At 36.6% G+C, this 16,502-nt stretch overlaps 1 protein-coding gene across 2 annotated transcripts in view; it reads left to right on the top strand.

The window, feature by feature from the left end:
• The window catches only part of LOC150087581 (uncharacterized), a 317,512-nt gene that overhangs the window by 283,496 nt on the left and 17,514 nt on the right, over window positions 1–16,502 (top strand). The window contains exon 6 of one of the 2 annotated variants that reach the window (XM_090371262.1): window positions 4,549–5,414. In XM_090371262.1, the coding sequence (XP_090227388.1) occupies window positions 4,549–5,252 (704 nt within the window). In that variant the 3' untranslated portion in view covers window positions 5,253–5,414. Of the gene's footprint in view, window positions 1–4,548; window positions 5,438–16,502 lie in introns of both variants that reach the window. The other variant, XM_090371263.1, reaches the window with a different exon arrangement.

Below are 16,502 nucleotides of genomic sequence, written 5' to 3'. Positions count from 1 at the left end.
TACCAAAAATGTCACATTACAGAAGTCAATACAAGATGCTCAAAAATATGGTCACATGACATCAGTATGGCATACAATCCCCTCCAGTGGCTAAACAAGGCTGACAGCTATGAACCATGCTTGATTTGAGGTGTCTACAAAGTTCTGTGGCAACAAATCCCATTCTTCCACAGCACAGACCTTATCTGACCGAGGAATTTGTTGTCAGCGTGCAATGTGACACTCAAGGGCATCCCACACATATTCAATCAGATTTAAGTATGGTGATCATGCTGGCCATAGCAGTCATTGGATATCTTCAGTTTCAAGATATTCCTCCACCACTTGAGCTCTATGTGCAGTGACGTATTCATGCATGAAAAGAAAATCTGCACTCCTAAAAAGTTGCACATAGGATTCGAGGATCTGTTCTCGGTACCTCTGTGCAGTTACAGTACCCCTATTAAAAATATGATGAGGGGTGCAGCCATTGATCATTATGACAACACCACCTCCACCATTGTTGGGGCTCCAAGTCACATGTTCATGGCAGTTTTTACAAGCTCTGCGGTGGTTTTTGGGTTAAAACATTTCCAACCACATTTCCAGTTGGAAATGTTTTCACCTGTGGCCACAGCAGCTTTCAAGAGACAGTTACTGACAAGACATCATAGGGTTCTATCTTGCTGCTGGAGCCAGATAGTGGTCTGTTCTGATTGATGTAGCCCTTGGGTGACCATGGCGAGCTTTTCTTATAATGGTTCCTTTCTCCTGAAACTGATTTTGTAGTGCCAAGTAGCACTGCATGACATGTTATGCCAACATGCCACACCTCCACCTGTGACTACCTGGCTTCAAGTTGTCCAACAGCTTTCCATCTCAAAGAATCATCTAAACAACGATGACTTACCATCCTGAGTGCTGTAGATGTGGCTATCCCAATGAGCAAGCCAAAAAAATGGGAATGAAGTGATGTGGTTGCAACCAGTGTTTTTATAGGCATAAATAATTTGCATAATGTGCAGCTCTGTTAGGTAGTAGATTGATTTGTATTGGATACTCAGAATTTGCATACCAGGATGCCTATTATGTCAAATATTCATTTTCGGTGCACTGTTCACAATAAAATATTCGTATAAAACATTTTTTTCTGTTAATTTTGTCGAGCAGTGTTAAGATTAGTAATAAACTTAAAACTTATTAAAAACCATGTAAATTTGTTTGCATTTAAGTTTTGTTATTCTTGCAGGAAATTGTAAATGCAAATTTGATTATTCTAATTTTTTTTTTAGATAAAGGTACAGTTTTAAAAATTTGTACAGTGCTTTGGCTGTTGGGGAACTCTCTTGTGGCATGAATCTGATTGTTTGAAGGATATTTTGCTTAATAATACTAAATACTTTACATAGTTGCTTTTTTTTTTGTTATCCTTTTTTGATCATGAAAGGTTACATTAGTGTGGATTACTAGAAAAAATTATGCTTTGGAGAATTTTATGTAGTCTTTAAAAAGAGTATCATGTTTGTTCTGACAGATCTGTAAAAAAAATCTAAGCTATATGATAGAAATGGATTTTAATTCAATGAACACATGCACCCAAAGAATTTTTCTGGAAATGTATGCAGTTAACCCAGGTCAAATCAAATAGTTTTTTTGTTTCAACTTGATGTGGACCAAATGCTTACCAGCATATTATTTAGAGATGCAAAAGCTGCTTGTCTCACAACTGCAGTAGAGCTATTTATACTAACTTGATTATCTATCCCTCTCAAAATAGATGGCATCTCTAATGCAACATAATTGACCTTGAAACTGGGAAAGGCTTTTTTACCTTAAAAGAAAGAAAGAAAGAAAGAAAAAAAAAAAACTTATAAAAATCAATAAGCAATCACTTTTTGCAAAAAGATAGATGTGTGGGCCAGATTCACGATTTTTTTAAAAGTCTGCTTCTTAAAAAGTCATATTTGAGGGTCCTCTGAGTATGCAGGGCCTGCCATTCTCCAAGAAGAATTATCAAACCTAAAATATCTTCAGTAATAGTAGGATCCACTGTTACTGAAGATGCTACTAAAAGGTAAACCCTCCCCCTTTTCCCCAAACATTATAGTATCTTATGTAGTTATGGTTACTGATCCCAGAATTACAAAATTGTCAAAAGTCCAAGTGTGAGGCTCTTGGCTGAAAAATAATTAATATGCATCTTCTCCCCCCCCCCCATTTCTTCTGCCCTCAGTCCACAGGAAGGTTTCCATTTGTGCATACAACTTTATTCCAAAAAGGTTAAGTGAATATAAAAAAGACTTTATTCAGGAAGAGGGTTTTTCCCATTGGATCAAGCATTATGCACAACTGAAAGGCCACCCTTAAAGCATCTAAACTTACAAATATAGAAACTAATGACTCTTGCTCTGTCAGTCTTTTTTTCTTATCTGATCTCTTTTCCAACTCACAACAGAAGCTTATTTGATCCCAAATGAAGACATATGAATTTTCAGAGTGTCGTGTCACAGATCCCCAAATGCTAGGAGATGAAGACCAGGCAGGCCCCCATCTAATGGGAAAGAGGTTTCTTCAGACTAGTGGTACTAAGGTTAGCAAGGATGTGGATAAGCAAAAATTCTTTGAAGAAAATTTCTACCCTCAAGACCTTTGAACTTCTAAATAATGAGCAGTGCTCTCTCTCTCTCTCTCTCTCTCTCTCTCTCTCTCTCTCTCTCTCTCTCTCTCTCTCTCACACACACATCACACAATCAGGTGATTTCCTTTAAGGATTTTTCTCATTTTGCCAGCTTCCTTAGTTTTCAGTCTAAGTGCACTTGTTCAACAAACTATTACATTTCCATAAAAGATGTGTGTTGTCCCATTTCTAAGATGTGTTCTTTAGATGTGTGTTGTCCCATTTCTAACACAATTGAGGGTGCTATTAATTCCTGCAGATAGTGTAGGGCATTTTAATGGGTTGAAATAACTGATAATTATAGAAAATTATTTCACTTGCCCACAAAAGTAGTAAAACATTTATGCTGCAATTGCACCCACTAATCTTAGGGTAATCAGTAAGTGTGTACTTACAAAATTGAAAACAGTTGTATCATTTTGAAAGCCATCTGTTGGATCTACTACAGACAGAGAAGCCCAGAAAATGGATTTCAAAACTTGGTATCATTTTTAATTTTATATGTGCAGTATATTAAATTATTATCTTTTGATTAGTAGATGGAAAATTCATAATTAAAAAAGTTCTCTACTGTTACAGAGAAAATGTGATAATTTGATATCTGTAATTATCATTTTTTTTTTTTTAAACAAAATCTGTATGTATCAAGTTGAATTTAAAACAGTGTGTTACTACAGCTTGACCTGGACGGTTGAAATTTGCACATAGATAGTTTTTAAGTAAAAATATTGCTTTGTGGCAGTCAGCATTTTGGAAGACATCATGAGCTTTTCCAAATTTTTCCAATAAGTATAGTTTGACATGTATGCGATTCTAGTTTCTTAGTACTTTCAACTTATTTTAATGAGTGTTACAGTCTTTCTCTCATCTTAATTTTGCTTTTTTCTAATAGTTTTCCATGTTATATATATATATATCTTTCTTTTGTCAACTATGTCATAACCATTTAAGAAATGTTTTGGGCTTCGCTTTTGTGTCACAGCCAGTGTATTAATTCTACCACCCCCCATTTTTCATAGTTCTGGATGTCAGTATAGTATGGAGATCTCTGAAATAAGCACTGCTGTTCATCATTTTGAAAAAAAAAAAAAAAAAAAAATTCTGCTAAATTACTTATTCCTTTGTGCCTGCCGCTTACTCAGTGCAGTTGTCATACTTGCTGCAGTAGTTTTTAAAATAATTGGTAAAAAAAAGTTTCTGTATCTTTTTTTTCTTGATGATCATGCATCAGCATTTATTTATTGTATGGGAAAAAAAATACACATAAATGAATACATATAACAAAAAAGGAAGGCAGCATTAAAAGAGAAACTCATATATTTACAACTGTATATCCAAATTAATAACATATTCAATTGATGCCGGAGTCAGTATCAGGAACTCTTCCAGTTTTCCACAAAATGCTCTCAGGATACAATCTTGAGTAATATGTTGCACAGTCTGTCTATCAGCACCACAGTCACATCGTGAAGTATAACTCTTATACTCCACGATGCATCATCAACTTTTCTGTTAATTTTGTATGCTCTGAAAATCTACATTTAATTAAGGTTTTAGCTGCTGTTTCTCTTTTGCTGACACAACATATTGCAATAGAATCAGTTATAAACTCATAACATTATTATCAATGAAAGCAAACTTCTTCAGAAAACAGATTTGTTATTAGACTGTTACAACAAAACCTGAATCCAATCTGACTGGTCAAAAGTCTATAACATATGACAAAGAATGGCAGCTTCTTCCACCAGTCAAATTTATGTTGCAACAGAGTGCACCCAATAGTTTAGGTGGCCACAGAAATTATACTGTACCTTTACAAAAAGACATTGTTAGATATTAATGGTTACAGGGTGGCTTGTAATGGTAATTTTAAATTCTATTTTTTAAATTAGGGAGGAATGAAAATCGCAGTTCACTTTTTGGAAAATCTCTGGAACAAGTGTCAGCTCAAAAGAGTCCTGAAAGTCCACGTAAAAAATCCATTTTAAAGAAAATGAATTGTAATATCCATAAAGATGAAACTGTAGGTCTTCTCTGTGATTCATCACTTTGTAGTAAAGAAGATGATTTGTCTCCAACCAGTATTACTCCTACAGAAACTTCAAGTTCTTCCATATCTCCACTTGGAAAATGTATAAATACTCCTCCTTTAACTAGGAAAATATCTAAGCAACCACTGAAAGCAATTGGACCAAAGTTAGGAATAAAACCCCCTTCTCAACCAATTAAATTTGTAGGAATTGATGATCAAAGAAGCAAAACTGGTTCCACCACTATAGAAAATGGATTACTTCCTTCACCTCAGATAACTAGTTATCCTCACTCAGCACAGTCTGATTCAAAAGAAGCCAATATGGGAGATGATGGTCCTTGTTTAGTATCTCAGCCACAAACCCAAAAGGAAGAATCTCTAAGACACTGTACAGATAATTCCAAGCTGTCTGGCGAGAGAGCACATTCCAGTATTGATATGCTTTGTGAAAATGATGATAGAAACAAGATATTAGACCATGAACCGTCTCACTCACCTCTTAACAGGACAGCAGTAAGTTCAGAATCTTCTTGCTCTACTGTATGTACAAAAACTTTGCCTTAACTGGAGAGACTCAGGTTAACAATAACAGTGAAAATTTTAAGAATACAGAGGGAATGGAGGACTCAAAAATTGTCATCAGCACTATAAATGATGGGAGGGTAGGAAATGGAAACACTAATAAAGACAGTTCCAAAGTATAACTGGTCTAGTGTGGTGTGTGAGGTATGTTGTTTCTTGCATTATAGGTAATTATTTTTATTGTTTCTTTAGAATTTGCATGAATAGTAATTTAATCCAATCCTTCCTCTCCCCAGATTACCAGACCCTCTCTTGGGATAAACAGTTCATATGTATTACATTATTATGAGAATGTATTCTATATATTTTATACATACAGTAAATAAAATCTAATATTCATGGACAAATTACATATATATATATATATATATATATAAGATGATCGAAAAGCGACTAAATTAATATTCGAGATTTCTTGCAATTAACACTTGCAGAAACCTCTCTGAGGGTAACTCTCATTTTGTCTTTTTTGTCAGCTCGTTTCATCTTAAACTAAGCAATAAACACTTATCTAGTGAGCAAATCAAACTTCTAAATTTTGGAATGAAATTTTCCATCCTACCACAAAAACCTCCCATCATGGAGCTTGCCATGGGAGTAAAGGCATCTCTGACACGTCTTCCTGAAGAAACTGCGAATGAGATTCTCTTTAAGACTGGTTCCATTCTACAATGTGCCTGCCACATTGGCTCTAACCTCAACTGTCGTCAACTCGCAGCTCTTCATTCACTCAGACGATACCATAGTCATTCTGCCTGCTGATAAAGGACGTTGCACTGTAGTTATGAATCTATCTGAATAAGGAAATGAATTGTAGTATCCCTCTCCCTTCTACTCAGTCCCGACATTTATGAACCAGTGCATGATCCTCCTATCAAAGTCTTGGAGTGGTTGGAATCTAGAGTCAATAAGTTGATTAATGGCTGGTTTAAATCTAAAACAATCTCAAAAACCACGTCGGCAGCTGCATGTGACAGGATGTCAGCTTCCCCAATTTTACAGGCTTCCTGAGGTACACAAGCCAGGCATCCCTCTAAGACCTATTGTCTCATGCTGCAACTCACCAGCATACAAGCTTTCTAAGTATATCGCCCGACTGTTGACACTTCTTGTAGGAAATACCACCTGTACCGCTTCCAACAGTGAGGAATTCTTGCACCTCGTCAAAGACATCACCATCAGTTCCGGTGCACAAGCTATCACATGTACAAGGTGCCTTTTAAATAGTGATTCCACCTTGCCTAACAGAATCTCACTATCAATGGAGAATGTTTGTATGGCTCTCGATCTGTTCTTGTCCGGCAGTGTGGTCATCTTTGGCAACTCCCTCTTTAAGCAAATGGCACAGCCATGGGTGCGCCGGTCAGCTCTGTCAATACAAACATTGCGATGGAAGAACTAGAAGACCACATATTCTTGAACCTACCAGTCCCCATCACCCTCTAGTGTTGGCATGTAGACAATTGTCTTTGCAGTTATCCCCCGAGGTTCAGAAGCCCAGCTATTACAACATCTCAACTCCCTATCACCCTTCATCCAGTTTACAATCAAATTGGAATGAAACAACACCCTCTCCTTTCTGGATGTTCTGGTGCAATGTGCAGGCTCATGTCTGAAAACTTTCGTCTACCGAAAACCCATGTGTGGTGGCCAGTTTACTAACTACAGGTCAGTGCATGCCCCGGGCCACTTACTCAGTGCCGCACGTGCCCTACTCACCCGTGCTTACACCCATTCCAAACTGTGGCTATCTTGCTTACGACAAATGTGATTTTCAGGCTTGTGAGCTTGTCACATGCCCTAGCCCCCTCCCCCATCCCCGTATGATGAGACGATCTTTAATGCCTACATCTCTCATATTACCTAGGCATTTCAGAACATCTTTCTAAGATTCTAAGATCTGGTATGTGGGTACCAGATAAAGTGCTTGCAGCTTCCTGGTAGAAAATTACAATCTCTCGTCTCGAGAGTGAAAACACCCATCCCTACTTTTTAAAAAGCGGCTCTATATAACGCATCATGTGCCACAATTGTGGCAGCTGCTATATGGGGAGAAACTGCCAGGAGACTCCAGGACCGCATCTCAGATTATGAGAGGGCCATCCGGACTGCTGACTTCGAGCATTCTGCAGTTGCAGAACACTATTGGTCCATGCATATAGATGTGCATGGACCAATTATAGATGTGTGGAAATTTGTCTGTAACCAGTGGTGTGGTTGATCAGTGGAACAGACTTCCATCTTTTGTTGTGGAAGTTGATAGCCTAAATAAATTTAAGGCTGCACTGGACAGGCATTTGGAACAAATGGGAGGGGTTATTTTTGGCTGATGCTGCATAAGCTTGCTTTCTTGCATTGTATACCTCTACTAATGCTAATGCAGCATGACCTAAATCTGCGGCGTGATACTGAAGTCATTGACCACTCGCATCACTGCCATCAATGGTTGTGGCTCGAGTCACTTCATATATCTGGTTGCCATGGTGTCCTCAATTGCAACAGAGGTGTGTGCATGCACCCAATCATGGAGGCGGTTGTCTTACAATATGATAAGAATTGGCATACACCTCATGCATATACCCTACATTTGCAACAACAATTATCCAGTTCTGCCCAGTGAATATTCCCAGCATCATGTGCACCAACCTCATGCACATTCTTTGTTTGTCTAGCATGACCAGACCTGGCACATTCTTCATTCCATTGTAACGTTTTTATTTTTATGTGTTTTACAGCTGAGGAAGCACACAGAAGCTTTCGAGACCCATAGTCTCGAAAGCTTCTGTGCTCATTTTATATTATTATATTTTACTTGTATTACCCCATTTTTAGTTTTCAATAAACCTTCATTACTGTTTTCCAGATGGACAATACATTTACTTTATTAGTATGGAACCTGGAACAAGAGGCCCCTTCACTTCCCAAGTATTGTTTGTCTCTGAACTAATATTTGGAAATGAGGCTTACTAGCTATTCAGATAAATCATCTTTGAAGTACTCTTGTTGATGCTGTATACACCAATTCCATTGCTTCTGCATTTTCTGGAAGCATTCCTGATAGAATGCTTTATGAATTGTAAATAGTTCCTGTGTCATATTCTGAATAATTTCTTCAGTCACTGAAAATCTGCATCTTTTCAAGGAGTTCTTAAGCTTATTACAAAGCAAAAAAAAAAAAAAAAAAAAAAAATCACAGGGAGCAAGATTCAGTGAGCATGGCAGGTGAGGACCACAGGTGGTGGAGTGCTTTGCAAAAAATTCTTGAGTGGAAAGTACGAAGTATCCAGAGGTGCTGTTACAAATATTTATTCCTCCCTCAAGCTCTTTTTATCTGGCTGTTTTCTCTGAGCAGCATCACACAATCAGTAGAATGGTTTGTAGTATTTCTTGTTCACTGTTTGAGCATGTGGAACAAATTTGGTATTTCTCTTATTGCCATATGGGTCAAAAAGTATGATTAGCATGATCTTTACATTTGATTGACATCGGCTTTATATTTTTTTGGGCCTTGTAGAAGACAGTCTTCCATTGCAAATACCTGGCCTTCTGGGTTGTATTCAATACACCCAACAATTCATCATCACTAATAATGGAAGAAACAGAGTATGAGTCAGCAGCAGCAGCACATTGATGAAAATCCTGACATGGAAGAACTCACTGCTCACTACTTCCTGTGATTTTCATTAAGGATGCTTGGCCGAAATGCTTTGCATTTTCAAATCTTGTGTTAAAATTAATTGACATATACCATAAGAAATAGTAATTTCACTAGAACTTTGCAGATAGTTAAATGTTGCTCACTCCTGATCAGATCACAAACATAAGATTGAATCATTGGTTTTTTTTTAAGTTACAGGGTGTCCAGCTCAGGAATATCTTTGATGGACAAATGGTTCTCTTTAAACTTTGTGAACCACTGAAAATTCATAGAATAATGCGTAGCATCTTCTCTGGAAGCTGTTTTTTAGCATTTTGTGAGTTAGCTTCTCATACCTGAGAGAATGTCTGTGACATGCCTCAAGAATCAATATAAAACAGTTATGCCCTCAAACCATTATTTTTACTGATTCTTTAAGCACTGATGTACCCTTCAGTGTAAACTTAAACTCCCTTACAGTCATCCCTAACTGCAATAAATTTGAATAAAATTAGTGCAGCTTCATATGAACAGGCAGAAAATAATCTGCTGGATACCTGGGCATTTTGGAATTGCAGTAAATGAACAGACTTTGTTATAAAGAATGCTAATCTCGTATCATGAGACCTCCAGATACCTTACAACAGTGTTTCTCAACTTTTCCATTGTTGTGGCACATTTTTAAAGATGCTAAAATTTTTTGGCACGCTACAATCACTATTATAGTCATATATATAATATATATTTATAATAGTGTGTGTGTGTGTGTTTTGTAGAGTCCGAAAACATGGAAAAGAGAAGTACACAGAGTGCCTGAATTAAAAGGGGTTTAAAGGAAAGTAGAAAAAGGAAGTAAAGTAGTAGAGAAAAAGTGAAAGAATTTTAAAAACCTAGTGCAATAATGAAATGGGACTATGGAAGAAAACAATATATGAAAAATTAATAATTACCAAATAAATAATAAAGAGATATCACTGTATTCAGATATGGGAGGGCAGTTTTTGAAAAGAAGATCGAATATAGGGATGGCAAATATGCAGAATCTGAGTACAGTAAAAGAAAAAATAATACATGGCCAGACATTTCATCGTGGGACTGCTCCTGACCGTATCAGGCACTGTGTTTCCAAACTTGTCTATAGTACAAGAAAAGGGAAAAAGCAAATATGCAGCCCCTATCTTAATACTATCAGACAAGGTAGTCCCTACACAGGGTTAGTCCCTGGGTTAGAAATGTAAATAAAGTACAATAATACAAATATACAAAGGTGTGTATGGAGAGTGTTTTGGAGCATTTGACATATGATCCCTTAATAAAATTTCCCTATTTTTTTCTCAACTTATGTATATTCGCAAACTGTAAGTTATTTCTGTTGGGTATATTTAATAATACACTTATTTGTTTTAAATGCTTTTCAATGTTCTCTTCAGAACATACATGAATTGCATGAAATTTAAAAGAAAATATGTAAAAAATTAACATCTTTAAATATAAAAACAAACAAATATACAATTATAACATTTTAATCAGAGATGGTTGGGTTTGATGGAAGCACACAGTTTTTTAATACAAGAATTTATTGTGGTAAGGATTACTCTCAGCTTTTCTACTGACTTTAATCTCTTTTTATTTAATCTTGTTTAAAGTAGAAAACCCTGTTTCGCTGCAGGAAGTGGAAAATAGCAATAAAATTCTAATTGCCTTTTCCGAAATTCATGGATATTCATGTTGAATTTTGCTAATATTAGCACTATTAAAGTGAACTTCCAGCGAGCGATTGGTCACTACTCAATTGGTCAATTCTTCCTCGTGCAGATTAAGTTCTAACATCGGAAGGTTTCTAGCAAATGGGCCTTTTACCCACAAATATTTTTTTGGTATCAAGGGATAGAAAGTAATGCTAAATTTTTGTCTTTAACACAGCTCTAATGGTTTCACTTATTACATTAATTATTTTAGTATGATTCGTTTTAGCAATCAAGGGAAACATAAATTTTTTTCATTTACATATTTTTTACATATATACTGGTGTGCAAAGAAAGTGCATAACCCCTTAAAATTGTAATTGTCATCCAAATAATGTAAGTATATGGCAGTATTTCTTAGATTGCATCAGATAAGATTGACGGTGATGACGTAATATTGCATCAGCTGTTACTTTCAGCTATATAAGCACGCTCTGCAAGAGTTGCAGTCATTCCTTGCTTGTGTCAGGATGGCAAGTTACATGCAGATGACACCATGAAGAAAGAGTGCTATTGTTGCTTTACGCGAGGAAGGATGTTCTTCCTGTCATATTGCTTATAGAATGTCTTGTAATCAGTCGACAGTGAGTAGATTTCTTTCCAAACTCAAGAATACTGGTTCTGCTAATAGGAAAAAAGTAACTGGACACAAACGAGTCTCTACACCAAAACAGGACCAACCGCATTTTGAAGCGCTTATGCCTTAAAAACCATAAAGCTTCTTTGTCTGAGCTGAAAAGAGAATGGGAAGAACATACAGGAGTGGTAGCAAGTGCAGTAACAGTCAGAAGATGCCTCTTCAAAAATGGACTTGTAGTCCGTCGTCCTAAGAAGCACCTCCTCAGACAAAAAATGAAAAAGGTCCGAATAATTTGGTGTAAGGAGCATGTCAAATGGAACCCCAAGCAGTGGAAGTCAGTTATTTTCTCAGATGAGAAGAAATTCAACCTGCATGGCTCTGGTGGGAGACAAACGATTTGCCGTAGACGTGGTGAAGAATACCATCCAGACTGTATGGTGTCTGCAGTGAAATTCCCTACTAGCCAAATGATATGGGGGTGCATTTCATATTGCGGAGTAAGCCACCTGCAGTTAATAAAAGGTTCCGTAAATGCCAATGGATGCCTGGCTATATTGGAAGACAAATTTCTGCCAACCATTAGAGATCATTTCAACCTGCCAAGTAACTGCATCTTTCAGGACGACTCTGCTCCTTGTTATTGGGCGAAAAGTGTAAGTAGGCACTTCTGTGGTTACTTTAGCTTCATTTCTGTATTAGAGGTTCGACAGTAATGTGTTTACATTTGTTACAGGTGAAAAAAATGGTTGGAAGAACAGTCCATTAAAACTGTTAGCTGTGCAGGAAACAGCCCAGCCGGACCTGAATCCTATAGAGAACTGTTGGCATCGTGTGGAATCTGCCATTGCCAGAAAGAAACCAAAGACCCTTCATGAACTTCATAATTCATGTTTGGAACCACAAACTATCAGCTGATTATCTTCAGAAATTGATCTTGTCAATTCCACGACGGTGTGCTGCTGTCATCAGTGCCAGAAGCGGTTCAACTAAATATTAGTTTGCATCTGGCGAACTTTTCGTTGTGTTTTCCATTTTAAATGATAAACTGAAGCAAATTGAGGGCTTCTGATAACATTTCAACCATAATTGTATTTACCAAAACTGTTGTATAAAGGTTGCAAATGCTCATTTTGGAATACTTTGAGAGCACCTGTCAAATATTACTTAGCTTTGCCTTAACTATTAACAAATATCTTTTGTTTATATTTCTATTTGTGATGCTAGTCATTAATGTAACATACCATCGCAAAAAAGGATTAGAAATGTGAAATTCCTAGGTGATGCACTTTCTTTGAACACCAGTGTACTGAACTTTTTAAATCAAACAACTTGTCAGTAGAAGTACATTTTCCTATGGGTCTTGCATACTGACATCTAATTCATTAAGCTGCATGAATAAATCTGCTAGAAAAGCTAATTTACAACACCAAATTATCACTTAAATAATCACAAAATTTTGATTGCTCCAGTGAAAAAAATATGAGCATTTCCCTCACCCAACTCGAATGCACATATTTTTGAGCATTCGAGTAACTTTGATAGCAACCAAACCTCAGTATGCATCATAATTGACCAATATCAAGGGTCAATATCAATGATTTTGACATACCAATGGTCAATATTTGAATTGTGTCGTTTTACAAATCCTTTTAGTGCTCCTGTCATCGCAGTATCATCGGTACAAATGCCAACGCATGATTTCCATAATATACCACACTTTTGTAAATAATTATTCATTACTCTGAAAATATCTTGACTAGTTGTTTCATTGAATTCGTCACAATAAAAACATAATAATTGTGTCGTTTTCGATAAACCTGACAAATGCTTTTAATTGGGCTTTCCTGCTAATATCTGTAGAATTATCTACTTACAATATAAACAGTTGCCCAAAATTATTAATATTTTGAACAACTTGTTCTTCAATATAATCGGACATTTCTTTTATATGCATGCGAATGTGCTGTTCGAAAGTGGTACAGTCATTCTTTTTTCAGCTTCCTCTCCAAAAATACTTTTCACGATTATCTGACATCACTGGTAAAATCAGAATTTCTGCAATCAGGTGGGTTTTTTTTTTTTTTTTTGCCACCAGTTCGGCTACTAAAAAGCTGACTTTTTGCACTTCATCAGTTATTTTAGCCATATTATAAAAATCTGTACCTTGTTTTCTAGTAGAGGCCAGCAGTCTTTTAAAATATCGTCCGGTTTTGGACGATAAATTCTCGTGTTTCACAGAAAAACGACGCTGCAATTTACTCTGCACCATTGATTCATTCGACAGTTTTAAACTACACGCCACATAAAGGTTGAGGACAATCTTGGGTGCCAGCATATGAAAATCCCATCCCCAAATAATCATCATCATATTTATGATAATGTTTTCTTCTTTTTTGATGTTGATGGTTGCTCATTTTTGTCATTTTCTTCATGCTCGTTTTTATCAGTTTGCCTCTTCTGATTTCCTTTCACTAAAAATTTATCCATCACTAATAATTTCTAAAAAAAAATTAAAGTTATTTCGAGAATGTACTATTAGTTAATTTAAAATACCTGTTCTATACGAATTAACTGAATATGACGTTTTAGAGATAAAAAAGTACTTTTAAAACACAAAGGAAATTTCTTATTATGCAGCTTACAAGTTGTACTTTTACAACTGAAGGGTGCCTGGGGGAGACCCTCAAGTGATAAGAATGGCCAAATAAAGGTGAACTGATCTAGTACTGGGAATCAAAATGTGACATCACATTGACAGCTGGAAGGGGCTGGGATCAGTGCAGCATAAATAAACAAATTTTTTATTTGAATTAATTTTTATTATAAAACTTGGATTTATTATTTTTTTATTTGCATTTTCCGTGGCACACCTGAAGCATATGCGCGGCACACAGGTTGAGAAACACTGCCTTACAATGATTTCACACACCCCTTATTCAACATTCCAGTAGATAAAAATTGTTCCATATTAAGAATAAGCACAAGAAGTGACTGTCAAGCCTAAGTGGGAATAGCAAGGAAGTTACACTTGCCAGATTATGGATTAGGCATACTCTAATTCTACTCACATAGAATGTCTTGTAATCAGTCGACAGTGAGTAGATTTCTTTCCAAACTCAAGAATACTGGTTCTGCTAATAGGAAAAAAGGAACTGGACACAAACAAGTCTCTACACCAAAACAGGACCAACCAGCAACCATCAAACCCAATTTGCAGTATGCCCATTATACTTAAGAGAATGATAAATAGCATTATCTTCTCATCTCTGTGCCCATAATCAACTAACATTTCAGCAAATTATGGGAGATCAACAAGATACTGATAACCTTTTTTCATCTTAAATGATAAACAAATATCTTTTCTGAATCCATCTGTTTAACAGATCAAACCTATTCTATCTAAGACTAGATAGAATAGGTTTGATCTATAGATGCAGAATAGTTTGAGAATAGATGCATTATGGCCTTCATTGTTATTGCACCAGTAAATCAAACAACAAAAGTTGCCTGTGTAAAATCTTGAAGAAATCGGTAAACAATAGATTATAAGTACCTGTGGTGGGGGAAGAGCAACCTCCTGAATAATACATAAGACAAAACTGATTCAATATGAATGGTCTAACAGACCATTCAGTGAAAATATAAGCCAATATTTGAGATGCCGGCATATATTTTTAAAACAACTTCCTCCAGTTGTAAATACTACTTTGTTGATGACTTTATCATATTTTCCCAGTTGTGCAACGTGAGGGACATTAGAATTAGTAGAGGCAGATGATGCAAGAAAGTAAGCTTATACAGCATCAGTCAAAAAAAAAAAAAAAATTCCTATTTCACCCATCCATTTGCTCCAAACGTTTGTCCAGTTCTTCCTTGAATTTATTTAAGTTATCAACTTCCGCAGCAGATGGAAGTTTGTTCCAGCAATCAACCACCCACTGCCAAAGGGAAACTTCCACACTTCTATTCTACAACTGTCTTTCCTCAATTTGAATTTAAGCCCCCCAGGTGTGTAATCTGAGCAAGAGGAAGAATCCCATCAGCATTGATCTTGTTCAAACCATTCAAAGCCTTATACACCTCAATCAAGTCACCTAAAAGGTGGATGCTTCAATTTGCAGAACTTAAGCCCTTCTTAGTAAGAGCAACTCTTTGTTCCCCTCATCAATCTCGTATTGGGTCATTGAAAGACAACTGCAACAAGCCATTTATTGCCTAAACTCCTGGGTACTGGCCATTGGATTCGTGTTCTCACCACAGGAGACATTCGTGCACTTTTTTATGCGAAAACATCTATGGAGGCACTGGAATAAAATCGATTGGTAATGAAATTTTCTTACGAAAATGATATCACTTCCTACTAGGTGAAACGGAAATGATGCAAATGACGTCACTTCCTAAAACCGTTTAAAAATTTAAATGGTTTTGATTCTAGAATGTAACAATAAAACAATCACTTGAACAAACAATAATCACTTCTTGCAGTAGTTTTTGGTTATGACATCATACTAGTCTACAAATGGATTTCGCTAACTATTGAATTGTAAACATACCAAATCTAATGTCAGTTAACAACCTATATGAATATTTCAAAGATATTTGAATTTTATTCCTTCCTTTTGGTCTCTGTCGGTTCAGCAATGATGTATAAGTGTGAAACGTGTACATCATAACAGAAACAGAGACCCTGCTTATTGTGGTGGCTCCTACAGTTTTGGCTGCTGACCCTTTGAAGAAGTAGTTAGCATTAGTAGAGGCATATGATGCAAGAAAGCAAGCTTATTCAGCATCAGCCAAAAAAAAAAAAAAAAACCCACTCCCATTTCACCCCTCCGTTCGTTCGAAATACCTGTCCAGTTGAGCTTTAAATTTGTTTAGGCTATCAACTTCAACAACAAGTGATGGAAGTCGGTTCCACCAACCAACCACCCGCTGGCCAAAGGCAAATTTCCGCACATCTATCCGACATCCGTCCTTCCTCAATTTGAATTTATGCCCTCTGAGGTGATTATTCTGAGCAAGATGAAGAATCCCATTGGCATTGAGCATGCTCAAACCATTCAAAGCCTTATACATCTCTATCAGATCACCTCGCCGGTGCCTAGTCTCCAGACTCTGTAATTTGCAAAACTTAAGCCTGTCTTCGTAAGAGCAACCCTTTGTTCCATTCACTAATCTTGTTGCCCTACTCTGTACCCGTTCCAGCAGCTCTACATCCTTCTTGAAATGAGGCCTCCAGACCTGTATACAGTACTCAAGATGTGGCCTAA

This window comes from Mastigoproctus giganteus, chromosome 4, assembly GCF_048544385.1.
Source record: "Mastigoproctus giganteus isolate SK-2022 chromosome 4, ASM4854438v1, whole genome shotgun sequence".
In the NCBI taxonomy this organism is placed as follows: domain Eukaryota; kingdom Metazoa; phylum Arthropoda; class Arachnida; order Uropygi; family Thelyphonidae; genus Mastigoproctus; species Mastigoproctus giganteus.
Note: the sequence above shows the minus strand (reverse complement) of the source record. Positions and strands in the feature narration are given on the sequence as shown.